The 25,773-nt window shown below is 40.0% G+C and overlaps 1 protein-coding gene across 4 annotated transcripts in view; it reads left to right on the forward strand.

The window, feature by feature from the left end:
• The window catches only part of St3gal6 (ST3 beta-galactoside alpha-2,3-sialyltransferase 6), a 70,950-nt gene that overhangs the window by 42,914 nt on the left and 2,263 nt on the right, over positions 1–25,773 (forward strand). For all 4 annotated transcript variants that reach the window (XM_026402426.2, XM_026402427.2, XM_026402425.2 and 1 more), the window contains 6 exons: positions 8,241–8,344; positions 9,609–9,672; positions 19,344–19,439; positions 22,250–22,436; positions 22,535–22,672; positions 24,193–24,345. In XM_026402426.2, the coding sequence (XP_026258211.1) occupies positions 8,241–8,344; positions 9,609–9,672; positions 19,344–19,439; positions 22,250–22,436; positions 22,535–22,672; positions 24,193–24,345 (742 nt within the window). The remainder of the gene's footprint in view (positions 1–8,240; positions 8,345–9,608; positions 9,673–19,343; positions 19,440–22,249; positions 22,437–22,534; positions 22,673–24,192; positions 24,346–25,773) is intronic.

Below are 25,773 nucleotides of genomic sequence, written 5' to 3' on the forward strand. Positions count from 1 at the left end.
CTCTGATCTCCACCTGCAATTTTTAGACTAAGCACAAAACTCATGATGTGGCAGGAAAGATGGTGGCAGGTGTGGGACTGTGGTTAGGATTAGCTATATTTGTCCTGCAGCATGTAAGTACCAGCCAGTCCTTCTGCTGGGTGAAAACAGCATTTTAATATGAACTTTAAGATCCTTTCAAAAATCTCATTTTTTCTGATTCATAAAAATCCCAAAAGAGCCAGCAACCAGCCAAGAGACAGCATATACACGTGCCTGCGGGGAACACAGACCGGACCCACTAGGACAGGTCCGGTGGACAGCTGAGGGCAAGGCCCGTCCCCTCCCCCAGTGTCTGCAGGTAGGCGGGGGACTGTGAACAAAAGCAGAGCGGCCCCAAAGCCTGCTGAGGGGCGGAACCGGCCCCTCCCCCAGTGCCTGCAAGCGAGGCGACCCTGCAAGCCACGGGCGGGCGGGTCAGGCCCAGCAACCAGCCAAGAGACAGCAGATACACGCGCCTGCGGGGAACGCGGACTGGACCCACTAGGACAGGTCCGGTGGACAGCTGAGGGCAAGGCCCGTCCCCTCCCCCAGTGTCTGCAGGTAGGCGGGGGACTGTGAACAAAAGCAGAGCGGCCCCAAAGCCTGCTGAGGGGCGGAACCGGCCCCTCCCCTAGTGCCTGCAAGCGAGGCGACCCTGCAAGCCACGGGCGGGCGGGTCAGGCCCAGCAACCAGCCAAGTGACAGCAGATACACGCGCCTGCAGGGAACGCGGACTGGACCCACTAGGACAGGTCCGGTGGACGGCTGAGGGCTAGGCCCGTCCCCTCCCCCAGTGTCTGCAGGTAGGCGGGGGACTGGGAACAACAGCAGAGCGGCCCCAAAGCCTACTGAGGGGCGGAACCGGCCCCTCCCCCAGTGCCTGCAAGCGAGGCGAACCTGCAAGCCACGGGCGGGCGGGTCAGGCCCAGCAACCAGCCAAGAGACAGCAGATACACGTGCCTGCGGGGAACACAGACCGGACCCACTAGGACAGGTCCGGTGGACAGCTGAGGGCAAGGCCCGTCCCCTCCCCCAGTGTCTGCAGGTAGGCGGGGGACTGTGAACAAAAGCAGAGCGGCCCCAAAGCCTGCTGAGGGGCGGAACCGGCCCCTCCCCCAGTGCCTGCAAGCGAGGCGACCCTGCAAGCCACGGGCGGGCGGGTCAGGCCCAGCAACCAGCCAAGTGACAGCAGATACACGCGCCTGCAGGGAACGCGGACTGGACCCACTAGGACAGGTCTGGTGGACGGCTGAGGGCAAGGCCCGTCCCCTCCCCCAGTGTCTGCAGGTAGGCGGGGGACTGTGAACAAAAGCAGAGCGGGCCCAAAGCCTGCTGAGGGGTGGAACCGGCCCCTCCCCCAGTGCCTGCAAGCGAGGCGACCCTGCAAGCCACGGGCGGGCGGGTCAGGCCCAGCAACCAGCCAAGTGACAGCAGATACACGCGCCTGCAGGGAACGCGGACTGGACCCACTAGGACAGGTCCGGTGGACGGCTGAGGGCTAGGCCCGTCCCCTCCCCCAGTGTCTGCAGGTAGGCGGGGGACTGTGAACAAAAGCAGAGCGGCCCCAAAGCCTGCTGAGGGGCGGAACCGGCCCCTCCCCCAGTGCCTGCAAGCGAGACGAACCTGCAAGCCTAGGGCGGGCGGGTCAGGCCCAGCAACCAGCCAAGAGACAGCAGATACACGCGCCTGCAGGGAACGCGGACCGGACCCACTAGGACAGGTCCGGTGGACGGCTGAGGGCTAGGCCCGTCCCCTCCCCCAGTGTCTGCAGGTAGGCGGGGGACTGTGAACAACAGCAGAGCGGGCCCAAAGCCTGCTGAGGGGTGGAATCGGCCCCTCCCCCAGAGCCTGCAAACGAGGCGAACCTGCAACCCATCAGGAGGTTAGGCCCAGCAACCTACGGAGTGACACAGGTGCCCCTGGCGCCTGCTGAGTAGGTGGACCTTTGACCGACCAGCAAAGCAGACCTAGGGCCTGCCAGCATGGTAGATGGTTCACACTAATTGGAGGAGGATCACAACCACTACCTGCCCTGCAAGAGTGATTTTCCAACTATACAAGAGCAATATAAATAAATAGAGGGAAAATATCAAAGACACAACAATTTCACCAAGCAGAAAGAAACGCCAGCGGTATGAAACGACAAGGAAAGAAAGGACCACAGGCAATGCAGGTCAACTCAACTTTAGAAGAGGTAATAGCTGCAACAGATGGAATGTCAGATAGAGAGCTCAGGACATACATGCTTCAGATGATCTGGAGTCTCAAGGAAGACATGAGACAGCAAAATCAGACAATGAAAGATCACATCGACAAACAAATCCAGGAGGTAAAAGATCAATTTCACAGGGAGATAGAGGTAATAAAAAACAAACAAATAGAAATACTAGAAATGCAGGAAACAATAAACCAACTTAAAAACTCAATTGAGAATACTACCAGCAGAGTGGATCACTTAGAAGATAGAACATCAGACAATGAAGACAGAGTATTTCAACTTGAAAAGAACATAGATAGCTCAGCAAGTCTACTAAGAAACCATGAGCAGCACATTCAAGAGCTATGGGATAATATCAAAAGACCAAACTTAAGAGTCATTGGGATACAGGAAGGCACAGAGCTCCAAACCAAAGGATTAAGCAATCTATTCAGTGAAATAATACAAGAAAACTTCCCAGACTTGAAGAATGAGACAGAATCCCAAATCCTAGAAGCCTACAGGACGCCGAATGTGCAAAATCATAAGAGATCCACACCTAGACACATTATAATGAAGATGTCCAACATACAGAATAAGGAGAGAATTTTAAAAGCTACAAGGGAAAGGAAGCAGATTACATTTAGGGGTAAACCAATCAGGATAACAGCTGATCTCTCAACACAGACTCTAAAAGCTAGAAGATCCTGGAATAACATATTTCAAACGCTTAAAGAAAATGGATTCCAACCAAGAATCGTGTATCCGGCGAAATTAAGCTTCAGGTTAGAAGATGAAATTAAAACCTTCCATGATAAACAAAAGTTAAAAGAATTCGCAGCTAGAAAACCATCTCTTCAAAAAATCCTTGGCAAAACATTACAGGAAGAGGAAATGGAAAATAACATTGATAACCAACAATGGGAGGTTGGACAGTAAAGGGGGGAAAGTAGTCAAAGAGGATAACAAATCAGGTTTAGTAACATCAATAAACAAATATGGATAGAAGAACAAACCATATCTCAATAATAACCCTAAATGTTAATGGCTTAAACTCACCAATTAAGAGACACAGGCTAGTAGAATGGATCACAAAACAAGACCCAACAATATGCTGTCTACAGGAGACGCATTTGATAGGAAAAGATGTACATAGACTGAAGGTGAAAGGTTGGGAAAAATCATATCACTCATATGGACCACGGAAACAAGCAGGAGTGTCCATACTCATATCTAATAAAATAGATTTCAAGCCAAAGCTAATCAAAAGGGATAAAGAAGGACACTTCATACTGCTCAAGGGAACCATACACCAACAAGACATAACAATCATAAATATATATGCCCCAAATAATGGTGCAGCCGTGTTCATCAAGCAAACTCTTCTCAAGTTCAAGAGTCTAATAGACCACCATACAGTAATCATGGGAGACTTCAACACACCTCTCTCACCACTGGACAGATCTTCCAAACAAAAGTTAAATAAGGAAACTATAGAACTCAATAACACAATTAACAACCTAGACTTAATTGACATATATAGACTATACCACCCAACATCAAGTAGCTACACTTTTTTCTCAGCAGCACATGGAACCTTCTCAAAAATAGACCATATACTATGTCACAGGGCAACTCTTAGACAATACAAAGAGGTAGAGATAATACCATGCATCTTGTCTGATCATAATGGAATGAAACTGAAAATCAATGATAAAAGAAGAAAGGAAAAATCAAGCACCACCTGGAGAATGAACAATAGGTTGCTGAGTGATCAATGGGTATTAGAAGACATCAAGGAGGAAATTAAAAAATTCCTAGAGTTAAATGAAAACACAGACACAACATATCGGAATCTTTGGGACACATTGAAAGCAGTTCTAAGAGGAAAATTCATTGCTTGGAGTTCATTCCTCAAAAAAAGAAAAAACCAACAAATAAATGATCTCATACTTCATCTCAAAATCCTAGAAAAAGAAGAGCAAAACAACAGCAAAAGAAGTAGAAGGCAAGAAATAATTAAAATCAGAGCTGAAATTAATGAATTTGAAACAAAAGAAACAATTGAAAAAATTGACAAAACTAAAAGCTGGTTCTTTGAAAAAATAAATAAAATTGACAGACCCTTAGCCATGCTAACGAAGAGAAGAAGAGAGAGAACCCAAATTACTAGCATACGGGATGAAAAAGGCAATATCACAACAGACACTACAGAAATACAGAAGATAATCAGAAATTACTTTGAATCCTTATACTCCAATAAAATAGAAGATAGTGAAGGCATAGATAAATTCCTTGAGTCTTACGATCTGCCCAGATTGAGCCAGGAGGATATAGACAACCTAAACAGACCAATAACAATAGAGGAAATAGAAGAAACCATCAAAAGACTACCAACTAAGAAAAGCCCAGGACCGGACGGGTATACAGCAGAGTTTTACAAAACCTTTAAAGAGGAACTAACACCAATACTTTTCAAGCTATTTCAGGAAATAGAAAAAGAGGGAGAACTTCCAAATTCATTCTACGAGGCCAACATCACCCTGATTCCGAAACCAGACAAAGACACTTCAAAGAAAGAAAACTACAGACCAATATCTCTAATGAACCTTGATGCAAAAATCCTCAATAAAATTCTGGCGAATCGGATTCAAATACATATCAAAAAAATTATACACCATGATCAAGTAGGATTCATCCCTGGTATGCAAGGTTGGTTCAATATACGGAAATCAATAAATGTTATCCACCACATCAATAGACTTAAAAATAAGAACCATATGATCATCTGGATAGATGCAGAAAAAGCATTCGACAAAGTACAGCATCCCTTTATGTTCAAAACTCTAGAAAAATTAGGGATAACTGGATCATACCTCAACATTGTAAAAGCAATCTATGATAAGCCACAGTCCAGCATCATTCTGAATGGAGAAAAATTGAAGGCATTCCCTCTAAGATCTGGTACAAGACAGGGATGCCCTCTCTCACCACTTCTGTTCAACATAGTCCTCGAAACACTGGCCAGAGCAATAAGGCAGACGAAAGAAATTAAAGGCATAAAAATAGGAAAAGAAGAACTTAAATTATCACTATTTGCAGATGATATGATTCTATACCTAGCAGACCCAAAAGGGTCTACAAAGAAGCTATTAGAGCTAATAAATGAATTCAGCAAAGTGGCAGGATATAAGATCAACACGCATAAATCAAAGGCATTCCTGTATATCAGCAACAAATCCTCCGAAACGGAAATGAGGACAACTACTCCATTCACAATATCCCCCCAAAAAATAAAATACTTGGGAATCAACCTAACAAAAGAGGTGAAAGATTTATACAATGAAAATTACAGAACCCTAAAGAAAGATATAGAAGAAGACCTTAGAAGATGGAAAAATATACCCTGCTCATGGATAGGCAGAACTAACATCATCAAAATGGCGATATTACCAAAAGTCCTATATAAGTTCAATGCAATGCCAATCAAAATCCCAACAGCATATCTTGCAGAAATCGATAAAAGAATCATGAAATTCATATGGAATAATAAAAGACCCAGAATAGCAAAAACAATACTAAGCAGGAAGTGTGAATCAGGCGGTATAGCGATACCAGACTTCAAACTATACTACAGAGCAATAGTAACAAAAACAGCATGGTACTGGTACCAAAACAGGCGGGTGGACCAATGGTACAGAATAGAGGACACAGTAACCAATCCACAAAACTACAACTATCTTATTTTTGATAAAGGGGCTAAAAGCATGCAATGGAGGAAAGATAGCATCTTCAACAAATGGTGCTGGGAAAACTGGAAATCCATTTGCACCAAAATGAATCTGAATCCCTATCTCTCCCCGTGCACAAAAGTTAACTCAAAATGGATCAAGGAGCTTGATATTAAATCAGAGACATGGCATCTGATAGAAGAAAAAGTTGGCTACGACCTACATGCTGTGGGGTCGGGCTCCAAATTCCTCAATAGGACACCCATAGCGCTAGAGTTAACAAATAGAATCAACAAATGGGACTTACTCAAACTAAAAAGTTTTTTCTCAGCAAAAGAAACAATAAGAGAGATAAACAGGGAGCCTACATCCTGGGAACAAATCTTTACTCCACACACTTCAGATAGAGCCCTAATAACCAGAATATACAAAGAACTCAAAAAATTAGACAATAAGATAACAAATAACCCAATCAATAAATGGGCCAAGGACCTGAATAGACACTTCTCAGAGGAGGACATACAATCAATCAACAAGTACATGAAAAAATGCTCACCATCGCTAGCAGTCAGAGAAATGCAAATCAAAACTACCCTAAGATACCATCTCACTCCAGTAAGACTGGCAGCCATTAGGAAGTCAAACAACAATAAGTGCTGGAGAGGATGTGGGGAAAAGGGCACTCTTGTTCATTGCTGGTGGGACTGCAAATTGGTGCAGCCAATTTGGAAAGCAGTATGGAGATTTCTCGGAAAGCTGGGAATGGAACCACCATTTGACCCAGCTATTCCCCTTCTCGGTCTATTCCCTAAAGCCCTAACAAGAGCATGCTACAGGGACACTGCTACATCGATGTTCATAGCAGCTCAATTCACGATAGCAAGACTGTGGAACCAGCCTAGATGCCCTTCAATAGATGAATGGATAAAAAAAATGTGGCATTTATATACTATGGAGTATTATTCTGCATTAAAAAATGACAAAATCATAGAATTTGGAGGAAAATGGATGGCATTAGAGCAGATTATGCTAAGTGAAGCTAGTCAATCTTTAAAAAACAAATACCAAATGACTCCTTTGATATAAGGGGAGTAAACAAGGACAGGGTAGGGACGAAGAGCTTGAGAAGAAGATTTACATTAAACAGGGATGAGAGGTGGGAGGGAAAGGGAGTGAGAAGGGAAATTGCATGGAAATGGAAGGCGATCCTCAGGGTTATACAAAATGTCATATAAGAGGAAAGGAGGGGCAAGACAAGATAATACAAATGGAAGAAATGATTTACAGTAGAAGGGGTAGAGAAAGAAAAGGGGAGGGGAGGGGAGGGGAGGGGAGGGGAGGGGGGACAGTAGAGAATAGGACAGACAGCAGAATACATCAGACACTAGAAAGGCAATATGTCAAGCAATGGAAGGGAAACTGATATGATACAGCAATTTGTATATGGGGTAAAAGGGGGAGTTCATAATCCACGTGAATCAAACTGTGTAATATGATGTATTATGAACTATGTAATGTTATGAACGACCAATAAAAAAAAAAAAAAGAGTGGGAAAAAAAAAAAAAAAAAAAAAATCCCAAAAGATTGATTTGGAGGGCTGGGGAAGTACTTCAGTGGTAGAGCTTGCCTAGCATGCACAAAGCCCTTGGTCCAATCCCCAGCACAGGGAAAAAAAAATGAAATTTACTTAATCACTTTGTTAAATATGCTAAACTCTGTGTTAGGCACTAAAAATAAGAAAAACAGAGGCTATTCCTATGCTGATCAAGCTTTCTTGTCCAGAGGATTGGGGGTTGCCTTCAGTGCAAAGCAGGCAGTAAGAAGATGAATGCCCACACTCTTGTTCTTGGGTAAATCTTAATTTAATGACATTAGGGAAGAGTTACATTCTAGCTCCATCTACTTTTTAATATGTTTTTACAGCCGAGACAACAACATACAAATGGTCCTTTTAACATTTAGGAATGACTTAGTATCAGTACCTTTATTACTTCCCTTTGTTCCTTCCTGGCTATTCTTTGATTGCTTGGTGCTGTTTTAAAGTTTTGTTTTCACCTCCACTGTAACAAAATTTTGTTCTCAGTACTTGGAAAGTGTTTCTATTCCAGTGTGTAGTTCCACTGCATATTCCATTCTATGTAATATCTAATGCTGTCTTACATAAAAGATTTTAAAAATACAACTTCAGTTACATGCTATAGTTATTTTCAGTACTTGTCTGAAAAGCCTGCCAATATAGAATGCTCTTTCATAATCAGTTTGTTTTTTTTTTTTTCTTTCTTTCTTCCAGGTTTCCTCAGATTCATCCCTTTTTGTGTGTGTCTGATTTTAGGAATACTGCTATAGTCACTGGTAGTGATCAGTTTTATTTGCCCTATGGGACAAAAAGATCAGGTCAGTAGCAGTTTTCTGAACCTTTCCTGTTAAGTTTGAGTCCTCTTTGATGAGAACCACAAGTTTGTATAATTCCAAGGCCTTTTAATCTTTCTGCCTCCTAATGATTCCTAAGGGATACAACTGGGGGGATGGGATGAAGGGAATTATATTTTAAAACAGAAATATCCCTTGCTTTTGAGTTAAGTAATTAAGATGGTAGATTTTTGTTGTTGAGATGCTGTGTTTTACTTTTTGTTCTGTCACAGGGTGACTCTTATGAGTTCTCTACCTTACTTTATTCCAATTTAGAATTACAGGAGGGGCTGAGGATATGACTAAGTGGTAGAGTGCTTGTCAACATGTGTGAGTCCCTGGATTCAATCCCCAGTACCCACCTTCCCATAAAAAGAATTAACGGGATAACCCTGGATGTTAACTTCTTTCCTGTCTCCCCATTTCACCTCTTTTACCTGATTTGTTTTGTTTATTTCATCAGAGAGTTTTAGCTTCTTGATCAGCCTTTTAATTTAACTAGTGGGTATTTCACTTTTGCTAAATTTAGAGGGAATTATTCCATCTCCTAATGACAAAGCACTTTTGCTTCTGCTCATTGAGAACTGATTGGCCATAAAGCTTTAAGTTCTAGATTTTTGGGGAGACCTTAAATACCCAAGAAGTGGGGTTGGGGTTGTGGCTCAGTAGAGAACTTGCCTAGCAAATGTGAGGGTTGATTCTCAGCACCACATATAAATAAATGAATAAAATAAAGGTCCATCAACATCTAATTTTTATACACACACACACACACACACATAAAACCGAAGAGTTCACAGGCCTATGCTTTTGTGAGTCAGATTTTATTTTTTTGACTGATTCTGCTTATTTTTGTTTTTTTTTTTGATTGTTTTATTTGTATTTTAAAAATATTTTGCAGAGAATTTGAGAATTGGTTTAAACTTACTCTTCGTTTTAATTTTAATGTCAGTTTCAGAATCATCAGATACTGTTAAATTTTTAATTACTTTTTATGATTGCTTTCAGGTTAAGCATCTTATTTCTTTCTGGGGTTTTGGTGAGGTACATTTAGAGCATTACCATTTTGAATGTGCTTATGGAGTAGTGTCGGGGTAATTGTAGTTGTATCATTAATTTTTCACACATTAAACCAGATGTGGCCTTACCAGTTGGAAATAGGTTTGGGGGGTAGTGAGCAAGGTGGCTTATTAGTTACCTGAGAAGTCATGATTATCTTCTTACTCATAACATTCCATTTCTTTTCTAGAGGCATATTTTAAACTTGCTCTTTCAAAACTGCAGAGTTGTGATCTCTTCGATGAGTTTGACAAGTGAGTTTATTTCCTTGCTTCTCTTTGACTTTTAATTTTAGCTAAGATGGTTAAAAAAATGTGCCCAAAGAGATGTATGTATTTACTCAGGAAAATTCCATAGCACCTGTGTATAATTAAAGCCTTCTTTTTCCTTTTTCTCCACTACCTCAACAACATGTGATAATTTTTTTTCCTTTTCCTTTTTTTGATAATAGCCAACTGATAATATTCTGACTGGATGAAATGGAATATTTAGTTCTGATTTGTATTTCCTTAATGGCTAACGATGCTAAATAGTGTTTCAGTATTTATTGGCCATTTGTACTTCATTTGAGAAGTATCTATTCAGCTCATTTGTCCATTTATCAACTGGATCACTTGTTCTTTTTGCCTTAATTTTTTGAGTTCTTCGTATATCCTAGATATTAATCCTCTGTCAGGTAGTAATTGACAAGTAGTTTATATTTTTGTTCTTATTACACTTGAAATAAATGAACTACAAACTCAATTTAGAAGTACATAACTTTTTGACTGAATTTGCAAGTTTTAATGATGAGTAGTGCTCATTCTAAGCCAGGACATTTTTAACCCATGGTCACCTTTTCTAAGGTGTTTCTACTTAAGAATTAATTCATACCATTCATGGGTTGTTTCCCATACCTTCCCATACGTCATCCTAACTCCTTCTGTTTCTCTTGTTAAAAAGGTTAACTATTGGATATTGGAAGCTGTTCTCTTCCTTGCCCCCTACTAGAAATATATTTGAAGGAAGCAGACAGCTTGCTTAGATATATGTTTGTTGACTACAGTGGTTTAAGTTTTTAGAAAATTCTGTTGCTAAGATAACCCTGTACAAATTGAATTTCCAGATAGACTTGTTGGCAGGTGGGCCCATTTCATAAGGTTTAAGCCACATTTTAGAATTTGGCTGGTGGGCTAACATGAGAATGTGGGTGGTTTAAAAATGTCAGGTGTCTATTAAACATGGGACAATGACAGAATTTCCCTTCTTGCCCAAGAGAATGGATTTGCTGAATGTGCTATTTAGTGGGTGCAGAAGACAGCTGTAGTGGGCCAGGAAGTGAAAGTGAGATAAAGTTTACACAATGGAGCTGCAGGAGCAGTGTTAGGTTTTGTTAAGGTCTGTCTTTTTTTTTTTTCTGTTGGGGACCCAGATTATTGAAGTGTATATTATGTACTATAATTGATTGATTTTTGTTTGTTATTTTTAATTAATTTTTTATTATAATTATTAACCAATTAATTGTACAAATTAATGGATTTTGCTGTGGTTTTTCCATATATGCAAAATACTGAACTTTGATCTTGTCTATATTCCTTCCCTCCTCATTCCTACCACCCTTTCCCCTGCTCCTGACCCATACCCCAATCCCTAGTAGTGCCTCTTCTATGTTCAAGTCATCATTTTTGTTTGTTCTGTTTCTCTGCAAGTTTCCACATATGAGAGAAAACCTATGATACTTGTTCTTCTTTGTCTGGCTTATTTCACTTAACATGAAGTCTTTCAGTTCTATGCACCTGCAAATGAAAGGATTTCATTATTCTTTATGGCTGAATACTACTCCATTGTGTATATATATCCTTTTTTTTTTTTTAATCCAGTCGTCTTTTGATAGCACCTAACCTGATTCTATATCTTGGCTACAATTAGCACGAGAATGCAGGTATCTCTTTTCTGTGCGGACTTCATTTCCTTTGGAGATATATATATATATATATCTCCCACACCCAGGAGTGGGATAGCGATAGCTGGATCATATGGGTAGTTCTATTTTTAGTTTTTTTAAGGAACCTTCATACTGTTTTCCATAGTGGTCATATTAATTTATATTCCCGGGCTGGGGATGTGGCTCAAGAGGTAGCGCGCTTGCCTGGCCCAGGTTCGATCCTCAGCACCACGTACAAACAAAGATGTTGGGTCCGCCGAGAACTAAAAAATAAATATTAAAAAAAATTTATATTCCCACCAAGAGTATGCAAGGTTTCCTCTTATTCCACAACCTCACCAAAATTTGTTACTTTTTTTTTTTTTTTTGGTAATAGCCATTATGATTGGGGGCAAGATAGAATCTCAATGTAGTTTTGACTTACATTTCCTTGATGGTTAAAGATTTTTCATATAGTGGTTTGTACTCACTCTTTTGTGAGGTGTCTTTTAAGATCATGTGCACATTTATTAGTTGGATTACTTGTTTTTGTTAAGTTTTTTGAGTCCCTTATATATCCTGGATATTAGTGCTCTGATGAGTAGCAGGAAAAGATTTTTCTCCCATTCTGCAGGCTGTCTCTTCACTCTGCTGATTGTTTCCTTTGCTGTGCAGCTTTTTAATTTGATGTAATCCCATTTGTTAACTGTTGCCTTTGTTTTTGGACGGTTGGAGTCCTACCTAGGAAATCATTGCTTGTACCAAGACCTTGAAGTGTTTCCCCTGTGTTTTCTTTTAGTAGTTTCAAAGTGTTAGCTTATATTTAAGGTCTTTGATGCATTCTGAATTAATTTTTGTTCACGGTGAGAGACTGTGCTCCAGTTTCAGTCTTTTACATGTGAACATCCAGTTCACACTTGTTGAAGTGCTGCTCTCTTCCCACTATGTGTCTGTGGCCCCTTCATTGAGAATCACTTGGCTGAAGATTCTGGGTTCTCTCTTCTCTTTCTGTTGTCTGCTTTTATACCAATACCATGCTGTTTTGTAACAGTGGCTCTGTAGTATGTTTTAAAATCTGCTCTTGTGATGCCTCCAGCATTGTTCTTTTTTCTCAGGATTGCTTTGGCTATATGGAGTCTTTTTTTTTCCATATGAATTTTAGACTTTGTTCTAGTTCTGTGAAAAATGTCATTGAGGATCAAATTGAATCTGTAGACTGCTTTGGGTAGAATGTCCATTTCGACAATATTGATTCTCCTAATTGGTGATCCTGAAAGGTTTTTCCCTCTTCTAATGTATTCAATTTCTTTCTTCAGTGTTTTATAATTTTCATTGTAGAAGTCTTTTATTTCCTCAATTATATTTATTCCTACATATCTTATTTTATGTGGCTATTATGAATGTACTCACTTTCCTGATTTATTTCTCAGTGAATTGGTGTATATAAAAGCTACTGACTTTTATCGGTGTAAAAAAAGTGACTGACTTTTGTATGTTGATTTTGTATCCTGTTACTTTGTTAAATTGGTTTATCAGTTCTAAAAGTATTTGATGGAGTCCTCCTGATTTTTCTATGTACAGAATCATGATCTGTAAACAAAGATAGCTGGACTTCCTCCTTTCCTCTGTGTTTGCCTTTTCTTTCTTTCTCTTGCCTGAGTGCTCTGGATAGATTTCTTTACTATATTGAATAAGAGTGGTGAGAGTAATATTAGGGGAATTGCTCTCAGTTTTTTCCCATTCAGTATGATTTTGGCTATCAATTAATTTCTTATTTAAAACTATGCTATTCATTTCATTTCAATTTTGATTGCATATCAACAGAAACCATTTACATATATTTCTACCTAATATTTTATATAGCTCTCATTTATAGATCTTTGTTTTGTACAGACCTTTGGCATATGTGCGTTGGCTCAATTCTCTAGTTTCGCAAACAGAGAAACCAAGGCAAGGCAAACATGCACAGTTTGTTATAGCTGGTAAGTGTCAAAGCTAGGATGTGAACCTAGATGACTCTATCTCCAGTGCCTGAATTAGTTAAGAGTGATAATGGCTATTTTTTTTTTAAAAAAAGAGTGATAATGGCTATTCCTTAAATATTTTCAGCAAGTTATCTGCAAGTATTTATAGTCTTTGGTTCTATAAATGTAAACTCCTGTTAGATTATTGAGGGTGCATGACTGGTAGTTCTATTTTTGCCTTGTTTTATCATAGAACTAAACTATGCTTTGTTTAGCTGTTTTCTCCCACAGGCATTCAGCCACTTGTGTGCGCCTTGGCCAGACTATTTCCTTCCTTCTTGCTGACTTGGTTTTCTATTCCTTTCCCTTTCTCCTCTTTGTCACTGGGAGTGCCTCCACTCTCCACCACCAGCCTGTGTCCATTTCTTCTGCTCAAGTAATTTCCCTATATTCTCTCCATCCTCTAGAATGATTCAGACATTTCTGTGGTTATTTCAAGTGTGAGTCCTTTAAGATTCTACCAGGTACAAGTGCTAGTTTTGTTCAGAATCTCAAACAGAATGCATGGTGTTCTTAGTTGGGATAGATTCTGTGAATGGGAAAACTTGAAATATAGTTCTCATAGTTTTCACATACATGAAGTCTACAAAATGTTGCAGGGCTAACTCAACAGTTCTGTGATCATCAGGGCTAAGGCTTCTTCTCTGGTCTGTGGCTTCTCCTAGGGTCTAATATAATAGCTGGAGTTCTGCCAATCACATTTGCATTTCTGCCAGCAGGGAGGAGGAAGGGAAGAGGGGCATGACCCCACCCTTTAAACTTGCCTCCCTCTTTAACGACATCTCACAGAAATCACATTTTTAACACTTAATTGCATCTTCCTATTTCCATATTCATGATACCAAAGTGAAAGCTTGAAATCAGCCATGGTGGGAGTATTTACACCATGAGGCTTGGCAAATGCTACAAACCAGAGCTTCCTCCTTTGCCCCCTGCCCCTAGAATTGGTTGCTAAATATTTACTAGCAACCACTAATGATATCCCATTGGGTGGGAGTCAGGCACAAGCCAACACCTAGCTGCAAGGTAGACTGGAAAATATTGCTTGTATTCCAGGTAACTGTGTACCCACCTTTAAATTTTTAAGGAACAGGGAAACCTGATTAATGACAGACAATTAACTATTTTTATCAGTATGTTCCATCATTTCAATGGTTCCCGTTTGTTTCTGTGCCACTCTGAGGATTCTGAAGTCAATTAATAACTTTGCTCTGTAATAACTAAGCTCACCTGCTGCTACTGATGATGATGATTTTTCATAGATTCAGGTTCCTCTTTCCCAAAGTACATCTAACATGAGACTACTATGTGTAATGAAATTCACTATAGATGGAGACTATTTTAAAGGAATTATAGTACAGAAGAGGAATAATTAAAGTATGCCAATATTCCAAAGCCATGAGCCTTCCTTGTTATCCATGTTGCTCCCTGGTACCAGCCTGCACCCTGGTCCCAGGGGGAGTATATCCCCCCCAGTTAGAAGCAACAGAAACATTAGCATAAAAATCTCAGCTCCCACAAAAATGTTCAAGTTATATCCTCACCCTCATCCACCAGCATTGCATTCTGAAAGTGTACCAGATTTTAAGAAGACTTCTTTAGTTCTGCAGCATAGATGGTTATACAATAATTACCCATAAATATCTTACCTACCTGTGTCAAGCACCTATGTCAAGTCTGTTGCCTGCTAAATGGATGATGATTTGTAAAAGCTACCTGGTTGATCACTCAAGCAGAATCTATTATGTCAGCCTCAGCCAAACAGGGTAAGATTGGTTACCATTCAAGGCAGGAGCATGCTCTTAGAAAACTTTTTTTAAAAAATTAGACATCAGCAATGTATTTGTTAATGAGAGTCCTAATGCTTTAAGGACTCCCAATGTCTGAATCTTTAATGTCCTGCTGTTTTGCAAGGTTTCTTTATTCCACAGCCTTTTGGCCAGAGACAGAACTTGAGGGTAAGAAGAAACTGTGACATCCCCAGAGTGAGTCATGCATGGTGAAGGTGCTAGTTCAGCCATTACAACATTGCTGTGTTGTTACATAAAGATATAGAAACTGTGGTACACATCCTCAGAGGAAAATGATGACATCCAAAGTATTAACAACATTCATGACACTTACTTCACTAAAAGGAAAATTGAAATCACAGAGGTCAGATTACTAGGTAAAGTTCCCCGAAGTACTAAGTGGGGGAGCCAGAATGAGGAGCTAGACCTCCAGCTCTAGTTCCCTGTACAGCATTTTAGGTTCTTCAGGATGCAAATAATAGTTTCCTAACCAAAACTCATTTGAACATTTATTATTGTATGTATTGCATAAATATGTGGTTTCAGATTTGCAGATTTATGGTCCCAGTTTTCAGGGTGCCCTGTTTCTACCTGGGGGCAGCCATTTCGCACACACACAGTTATCTGAATGATGCTTCCTAGATTTGAACTGCCTGCTGCCTGAACATAGAATGACTGTGGTAGTGAGATTGAATTAGCGGCTCTGTGATGTTAGGGCTCTAGGGTAGCATTCCTGGGGCTCTTCTTTCCTTGCAAGGTGGCTATAGCTACTGTAACTGTATGTCACCAGATGTGAAAAGTCTAGGCAGAAAGGAAGGGGCAGGTGAAAACAAAGTGTTCTGCTCAGACTTTTTTTTTTTTTTATGCTGGGACAAAATCTCTTTGGAAATCATTTAACAGACTTTCCTAGTCTCTTATTGCCCAGGGATGAGTCACATGGCTATCTCTAGGCCAGCTATTTACAGAGGAAATGAGCTCACTAAGGTAGGCTTCTGAATGCACAGCTCTGCTATCTGGCACGCAGGATGAAGTTCATTTGAAACATCCGCCATCCAGTGTTAACACTGAAGTTGGAGTGATGTGCTTTAATACATATTATGCTGCCAAAGAGAAAGCATTCAGAAAAGAAGACATATCATGAATGATTTGATATGGGCAACTCAAATTTCTTTCCTCTATATTGTCCTCTGCCTAGCTTCCCTCTGCTGGCTTTGCCCGACTGTATGGGAAACATGCCTTTCACCTGAGGGAAGTGTAATATTTTACCACTGCTGTTCAGCAGCTTTTTGGATTTTCCATTAACAGGTAACAGGCACTCTGGAATTATTTTGTTTTCTGGGTGAGCAGCTCGAGGCATGTGCATTTCCCAAACGGTTCTCAAGTTGAAGTAACAGGTACCTGCTTTATTTTAGACATGAATGAGAAAAATGACCTCCACACACTCATGTAGCAATCAACTGAAGCATGTGAATTCACTGAAAAGGTTTCCTTTCAAAGGCATTGACCAGTTTTTCTTAGTGTAAGGGTTCTTCCTCTCTTCTACCTGTCCCCTATGATGTTGACAGAGAAGAAAGCAGAAAGTGAAATTCCTAAAAATGTGGCAACATTAAAGTGTGAAGAGTCTTTGGATTGGAAGTTTCCTGAAGTGAGAGAGTGTCTGTGTGATTTCATTTTTCATAAGTCCTTGAATCTGCTGAGACCATAAGCAGGAGGAGGTTGAGAGGCTGAGCACAAGGAATGAGGCCCTTTAGGTAGCTAGTCCTGGAAGATCCTGGGAAAGAGATCTGCTTTCAGTCCTAGACTTCCCTTTTTACTCTTGGCTAGAGGCAAATCAGTAGGGTCTATGGGAGGAGGTCCAGGACGGGGAGCTTGAGGGAGACCAGTGATGTGGCATATGCAGTACAACAGATGGTATGTAATATGACAGATACCCCTTGGTTAAGCCTGAGATTATGATGCCAAGCATTACCTAGGACTTAATGACCATCTGCAATCTAGTCTGATAGAGGGGAAACTTCTGTAAATATTAAGATTCAACCCATCAGTTCATTGCTAAGTGACAAAATGGAACTGGCCATGTCTGAGATTGAGACAAGTTATTTCTGGGGTCAACTTTAGAGGTAAGATTTGTGGGTCATAAGTCCTTTGTTGGAGTCCCCTGGGAGTATGCTGGTGGCCTTGACCCTGTGTATTTGGTATAGATGGTGGCAGGCAGCTTCTTGGCAGATTGGGGACTGTAAGCCAGGATGGATGCTGGAGCCCCTGGGGTGCCTGGGCTCAGGACAAGGCAACCCTTCACTTGTCAAGGGAGTGGCCTCTGACCCTCATTGGAAGGAGAGGTTTAGAATGGGTACCATAATTATAGATATTCTTCTGCTATCACTGTGAGGTTAGTTATCTCCCTGGGAAGACCTGTTGTTTCCATCTTGTTTGTTTTCAGCTGTCCCCTTCCCAGTGGGGAGATAGAGCCAGCCTCAGGAGGTTCAGCCTCTAATTTCCATTAAACTGACCCTGATGTTAGGAAAGGCCAAGCAAACTGTGAGCATGGAAATTTCCCCTGTCATAAAGCATTCACGGGATGGACCTGGTGAGGATAATGGCAATGAGAGAGAGAGGACAGTTCTCAATACTCAACCATGTTCCCCTTTCAGTCATGGCCCTAAGTAGTGAGCCTTTGATAAACTTGGCTTCCAGGGATTGGGAACTAAAGTCACACTTGCTGATAAAGCATCTAGAGATAGGTTAGTTCCTTAGTTAAGAAGAGATGTAAACAAACACACCTCTAGAACACTCTGTGACAGGTGACATGCCCATGATGTGTGGTTTTGGACATTGTATGTCTTTCAGATAGTCTCCCACCCCAAAGCCCTGGTATAAAACTGGTGCTTCTTGTCCTTGTCTGAGACACTGCTTTAGACATGACTCATTAATATTTGAGAGCTGAGGACTCCCATTAAAATGTGCTAAGTGTTTTTAAAATGTAAGCATTAAAATTTATAAAATAATTAGATGAGGGATACAAATTCTATGTAAGAAAGGTAGCTTGTGAATTTGTAGGGGATGTGTACAGTCTCTTCTTAACTTGCCCAGTGCCAGGCTCTTTTAAATAGTTCTCGCATTTTCTTTTTAAATAATCTACAGCATTTGTTCAATTTTGCCGCTCATTAATTTCCTAAACACTTTAAGGTCATGAGTTCAACTGATCTGCTGGTTTCATGGTTCTCAGAGAAACACATTTTCTAAATTTAGACTTCCCATATCATGAGGTCCCTGGGAGGACAGTTTCAAAGGCCTTCCCTTCTGTAGTTTTGCTCCCTAGAGAAGGATTTTATTTGTTCATTTGTCTAGTTGGCTAGTGGTAAGGTCTAGTTGGCTGGTGGTAAGTGCTAGGAGGCAGATGGGCCAAGGCCATGTGTTCTGAGAGCCAACAGGATACAATCTGTGATTCTCGGCCGATGCTAGCCAGCAGTAGGAAGTCCCCCTTTGTGGCCTAGTTTAAAGCTCTTTGCCAGGAACATAGAGTGCACTTGTAGTTTGTTTTGGTTAAGCTCCAAGGACCAGTCCATTTTGGGGAAATTGAAGTAAGAATGGGCAGAGTACAGAGGCTGCCCTTTCCCCACCAGAATCCATCATCTGCTTTGTCACTCGTGAGATGCAACACAAAACCAGAGATAGAATCTCAGAGGAATGGGTAACACTGGCAAAACGTGTACATAATGTAAAACACACTGGCATCAACAACAACATGCAGAACTCCAAGTGGAGGGGTCTGCTGTCCTCTAATTTTGTATCTAAATGCTAGTACCACCTCTTGGAAGTGTAACTTGGAATTGTTATATGTTTTTGAACCTATTTCTCCATTTATATAATGGGAATATTTGGCTTATGTATCTCCCTGAGTGGTTATAAGAATCAGATGAGAAATTGGGCTGCTGAGAGGTATTTGTTGACAATGATCATACACTGTTCCTATAGAATATTATTTCTTGAATCATATATATATATGTATGTGTATACATATATAAACATATCTATATCTATCTGTATATACACATATGTATAAACGTATCTACACCTATAAGTAACAATTGGTTCCTTTTCTACTTGTGAAATTTGGCATAGGGTTCCTAACAGTAGGAAAAGGTTCTTGGAATCACCCCATTCTATAAAAGATCGCTTAATCTCTGACTTGTCTGTTTGCCCAACAGGGTGCCATGTAAAAGGTGTGTGGTGGTGGGCAATGGAGGAGTTTTGAAGAATAAGAGCTTAGGAGAGAAAATCGACTCCTATGATGTAATAATAAGGTAAATATATTGCCAACCTAGAATTGAAGAGAATATGGCTTCCTACTTTAGGCAGCTGTGTTTTAAAAATTGCTTCAATTTGTTTATGTACTTGATTTCACAACTTTCTCACTCAGTTACTTTGGCTAGAGTAAGGCCTAGATTTCTAGTCACTGACTTAGCAAATATTTATTAGGTCCTTTTAATATTCCAGGTACAGTTTTAGCTGCAGGGGAGATAGCAGTGGATAAGAATAGTGCTTTTATTCCCCGTGGGGCTTACATTCTGATGGAAGGAAGAAAACAATAATTATATGAGAAAATGTATTAAGTGTCATATATCCAATTAGAAAAAGATCACAGAGAATGGTTGAGTGGTACTTGGGAATGGGTGACCATATTAAGGAGGATCTTAGTGACCATATAGGACCAGCCATATGAAGAGCAGTCCAGACATCATAGGAAGAGCAGTCCAGACAGAGAGACTGTTTAGATCCTCAGGATGGGAACCTGTGTTTGAGTAATCAGCAAAGTTTGAGGGCAGCAAGCTCAGGTGTGATCAGAGGCTAAAGAGGTGGCAAGGAGCAGGCTGTGTGGGATTTTGTAAACTAGGATTAAAAGCTTGGATTTTAAGTATACCAGGAAGCTTTTGAAGGTTAAGCAAGAGAGGAATGCATTTGAGTTCTTTAAGTTGCTACATTCAAGTAGGAGATGATGGTTGGGTCAGAATAGAAGTAGGCAAGTGGACAGACCAGAGACATGTTACAGACATGGGGTTAGCAGGTTTATTGCTTTACTAGATGTAAGGGCTAATGGGAATAAAACCACTAAGGGTGTTGCCTATTGTTTTCAACTTAAAAGGGTGGCTGGATAGTGATGATCATTTATTGATAGGAGCAGGAATAAGTAGATTTAGAAGAGTAAGATTTTCTGTATTTACATGTTAGATTTGAGATGCTTTTGAGAGACGTAGTGGATAAGTCACACAGAAAGTTAGTTTCAATGGAAGAGGCTTATGAGCTATGTTAATACTATGGACTTGGTGAGAGTCCCCAGGGAGAGACTGAGGGATAAAAGAGGGCCCAGGACGGGCATAGAGCTTAACACATTGAGGGAAATTGATCAAAGTGAAGGGAGATGGAGAGGGTGTACCAGTGAAGAAAAAAGAAAATGAGAAGGTGATCACAGAAACCAAGAGAACAGTGTTTTTGATGAGAGAGAGAGAGAGAGAGAGAGAGAGAGAGAGAGAGACTATCGATCAACTGCATCCCAATAGTGATGAGAGCTCATGTAAAACAAGGACAGAGAGGAGACCATTAGATGGTCAATCTGTAACTCTTTATTACTTTGGCAAAAGTAAGTTTAAAGGCATAAGATGGCAAAAAGCCTGCTTGGAATGGGTTGGAGAGAATGCAGATGGAGAAATGGAGAAATCAGTGTCATCAACTCGTTTGAGACATTTTGCTCTGAAGGGGAGTTGAAAAATGAACTGGCAGTTGGAGATGGTTACAGAATCAAGGAAAGACATGTTTTTTTTGTGATGATGGTAGTACACTGCTGGAGTATATTGTTAAACTAATAGAAATGAGTGGAGAAAGACACTGGTGTGGTAGAGAGAGAGGGGGATGGGGTACAGAGTGCAAGCATGGTTAATATTTTGTAATGGAAAGAGGAGCCAGGATTGTGGCTAGAGCTAACCAACATTCCCTTAGATGTAGTGGCGGAAAAATAAAATGTTTCCATTTTCTCAATGAAAGTTTGAGGTAAGTTCATCATCTGGTCTAAATGTGTTAGGAGTAGCTAAGAATAGTCTTCTGTGGGAAAGCTAGTGCTTTGGGGTAACGCATCAGGGTGACCGGGCAGTGTTCTGAAGTTTTACTGGCTTCAAGCTGGTTTCTACAGAGCAAGGTCACCATATTTTATTTATTTTCCATTTTCAGAAAGCTTTGGTAATTTACTTACAAAATAATTTTGAAGCATTCACAAATTTCTGTACTTGTAAAACGTCTAAATCTGACCATTTAGAACCACAGCAAGCCCTTGTAGGAAAACAACATGGTGTAAATTTTTGAAAGTCATTTCAAATGTTATTAAGACTGTCTTATATTACACAAAGTCAGAGGCAAAGGGCAAAGCAATATTTATCCTCCTAGGGGACACTGTTTTGGAAACAAAGTATTCTTTTTTTATGCCATGCTTTCATAGTGTGTGCATAAATAGTGCATGTCTGACCTTGGCTTTGAGCATACACAAACCTAACAGTAGATCTTTTGCTGTTCTTTAGTTCATTCTAGCAACAGACCTTCATTGGTGGTGCTCCAGTACAATGGTGCTCTTGCACTTCAGAGAAGCACGATTTTGATGGGTCTTCAAGCCAGCTTAAATGTGATTCTTCTTATCTGTTAGTTGTTTAGACACACATCCACTTGCCACAACACTGTGGCCATGGGCATATTTAGGTCTTCAGGGCTCTCATGGGTAAATCCAACGGTGTTTCTGTGGTTGTCTCCCAAGGTCTCTTTTAAGTCTAGTATTCTGTGCGCCCATCTCTTTTATTTAGTCTTCAGTTTTCCTGGAGGTAAAATTGAATTATCCTTGGCTCCACAATTAATTTTAAAATACAAATGAACATTTTTTGCCTTTGATCAAACAGCTAGTTCTTTCGAGGAATTATCTCCTTAGCCATTACATGTAAAAGATTGATCAGTGGCTGTGTGGTTTCAGAGCACAAGATAAATGGCTATTTGTCCAATTCTGAAGCCTCTGAGAACTATAATGAAAATGGCTTATTCTCCACCTGTCTATATATCTTGTGTGTCTTGCTACCCACAGAATGAACAATGGTCCTGTTTTAGAACATGAAGAGGAAGTTGGGAGAAGGACAACCTTCCGACTTTTTTATCCAGAATCTGTTTTTTCAGATCAAAGTCACAATGACCCCAATAGTACGGTGATTCTGGCTGCTTTTAAACCACTTGACTTAAAGTGGCTGTTCGAACTGTTGTCAGATGGCAAAATAGTAAGTTGGCAAAATTGATCTGCCTTCAGATTCCTTTAGTGTTTTTCCTTCAAAAGAATAAGACAACTGTATTTTATTTTCTATACCCTTTATTTCAGAACACTAGTGGTTTTTGGAAGAAACCAGCCTTAAATTTGATTTACCAACCTTATCAAATCAGAATATTAGATCCTTTTATTATCAGAACAGCAGCTTTTGAACTACTTCATTTCCCAAAATCATTTCCCAAAAATCAGGTATGTATGTTTGCATGATTTCAAACTGAATATCCAACTTAAGTAGAATAGAGGGTCTGGGACCTTTCAGAAATTGTATGAGAACCATGGCTCAATGAGGTAGTTTTAAGGCCTCTATTGGAAATAGTAAGATTGATACCTGCGGACATTATCTTTGTTTTTCAGGATAAAAGGAAAATAGCCCTAAGATTTTTTTTGTTGTTTTTTGGATTTATCTTCCTGCCCCCTTCTGGGGTTTCCTAGGGTCTGTGTGTTCAGACTTATCCCTTAGAGCCTCATCTTCAGTCTTCTGCAGCAAGGAGAGTGATTGGCTTTAGGACAAGCATGTGGCTTTTCAGGCTAAAAAGAATTGTATGAAGCATTCATTAGGAAACTTCATATTACTACAATGAAATATACAAAATAGGCCTCTTATGAAAAAATATGGTATATTTTTGGAAGAAAAGAAGTCCAAGATTGAGTGGCTCCTTGTGGCAAGGATGGCACATCACGGTGCATATTGGAGCCTATGATCACATCTCAAGCCAAGAAATATAAAGAGGAAGACACCAGAATCCCACAATCCCTTTTGAGGGTAATGACCTGGGGGCCTCCCACCAGGCCTCACCTCTTAAAGGCCCACTAGTGCCACCATTGTGACAAAGCCTTACATATGGACCTTTGTGGGAAACACATCCAAACCACAGCACATAGTTAAAAATACCACAGGAAAGCTAGAAAAGTGAGGAAGGACAATAATGTAGTCCAAAAATTAGAGAAAACATTGGTACTAAAATTTTTAAGAAATGAGCAAAAGTTTGAAAATGACATAGAATCAAGAAGTTTGTTTATATACTGAAGGGACTGATTGAATAGAGGAAAAAAATACTGATGTTGAGGGGAGAAAGTGGTTAAGGGTAGAAGCTTAGTTAGGTAGAGATGGGATATACACACTGCCTACCTAGTAAAGGGGTCAGATGTAGCACCAATAGGGACATCTCATCCATTGTGAAGAGGCGTGAGCCTGCAAGTGTGGGTAAAGATGCAGATAAGATGGTAGATTTGGAGTTGGGTAGATGATGTAGCTCTGTTTGCTTTCATTTTCACAAAGCAATAAGGATTGTCAATTTAAAGTAGGAAGATGGGCTGTTGAATAGAAAGTTATCTGTCATCTTGGAAAGTAGGAATGGGGCTTGACAATTGCAATAGGATTGCAAGATGTACTCAATGTCTGCTTGACTTTGACCATAAGTTTAACATTTGATCAGACAAGTATATTTTTCTTTTGTTTTATTCTGGTGCTTAGGTGTAGGCATAGGATGACTGGAGAATTGATTTTCACTAGAGTAAAGAGTGTCACGTGATCATATAGGATGATGGGTATGATGCTGGAGGGCTAAGCCACAGGACATGATGAGGATTGAACTTAATATTTTTGATTAAATATTCCTAAATCCTTGTTTTATGACTAGGTCAACCCAAAATGTTTTGGAAATAAGGAGCTCATTTGCATTTTATAAAAATTTACATTTCTCTCTTAGAAACCCAAACACCCAACGACAGGAATTATTGCCATCACGTTGGCGTTTCACATATGTCACGAAGTTCACCTAGCTGGTTTTAAATATAACTTTTCTGACCTCAACAGTCCTTTGCACTACTATGGAAATGCCACCATGTCTTTGATGACTAAGGTAACATACACATCATTTCCAGTAACATTCTTTGGTATAATCTTTGTTATGGTTGAAAAGCCCGTTATTTTTCTCACTTTCACTTTACTGATAAGTTTTGAGAGAGTGAGAGCTTGAAGGGGGCTACAAAGCTATTGAAGGCCGAAATTAGGACTCAAGTCCAGAGGTCATTTTACTATAGCAATAATTCCTAAATTGTGGACCTCAGATCTTTGGTAGAATCTCATGGTTATTACCAAGTGCATCAAAACCATATAGGGACCAAACCTTAGATATTATACCATGTTTGTGCTATTAAGTATAAATACAACCTTCTGTGTTTGAGATGTACAGATTTACCCCAATGCAGGGCTATGCTCACAGTAATTATTTTCATGTATTTGTTTCACTTTTTTTCTGGGATACTAGTTATTGAACCCAGGGCTTCGTGCTTGCTATGCAAGCTCTGTACCACTGAGCTGCAGCCCTGCCCTTCATGTATTTTTGGTATTGTTAGAGAAGATAATCTAGAACAACATACTCCCACAAAAGAAATTTCATGGTTAAAAAGGTTGCCTTTTCACTAGATCGTGTTTTTCTTGATCAGAGATCAATAGTGGTGAATTTAATCCTGAGGATTTCAATTGAATGAGAAGGATTTTCTTATTTTTTTTTAATTCTTAGATTAGTGGGATACCACAAGTGATAGGATTAAAGTGTTATCTGTACATTGACATATGAAGTGATCTGCTATATATGGATATATCTCATGAAATACACCTCCTTAAGTCATCCCCAAACAATACATAAACTATACTAGTAGTAGTATTCAGGCTGGATTTTATTCCTGTCTTCTGTCCCTTCAGCCCTTGGCTCCTGACCATAAACCAAACATTTGAATATTAAAGATTTAGGTGCCTAGAACAGACTTTAGGCTCATTTCTCCAATCTCTAATCTTTCCTGTAGCACTTGTGGTACAAGTGTCATATAAATAACAATGTTAAAACTGAGAAAAATTAGAATATGAATAGAATCATTTAAAATTTTTGTGGTGCTGGGACTTGAACCCAGAGCCTTGAACAGAACTAGACAAATGCTCTATCACTGAGCTACAACCCCCAGATTCAGAATTATTAAAAAAAAAACATCTTAAACTGAACCATTCTTTATAGGAGGTTCTTATGTCCAGGACAGTTTTTTTTTTTTTTAATTTTTTTTAAATGAGTTCCAAGGGTCTGGGGTTGTGGCTCAGTGACAGAGCACTTGCCTCTCACATGTGAGGCACTGGGTTCGATCCACAGCACCACATAAAAATGAATAAAACAAATTAAAGATATTGTGAAAAATAAATAAGTTCTAATTTGGTGCTTTTATTTAAAAAAAAAAAAGCCATCTGACTTGAAATTTTGGTTCCTAGATTTGTATCACAGGATACCACAGGGTCTGAA

Source organism: Urocitellus parryii, chromosome 2 (assembly GCF_045843805.1).
Source record: "Urocitellus parryii isolate mUroPar1 chromosome 2, mUroPar1.hap1, whole genome shotgun sequence".
Lineage (NCBI taxonomy): Eukaryota > Metazoa > Chordata > Mammalia > Rodentia > Sciuridae > Urocitellus > Urocitellus parryii.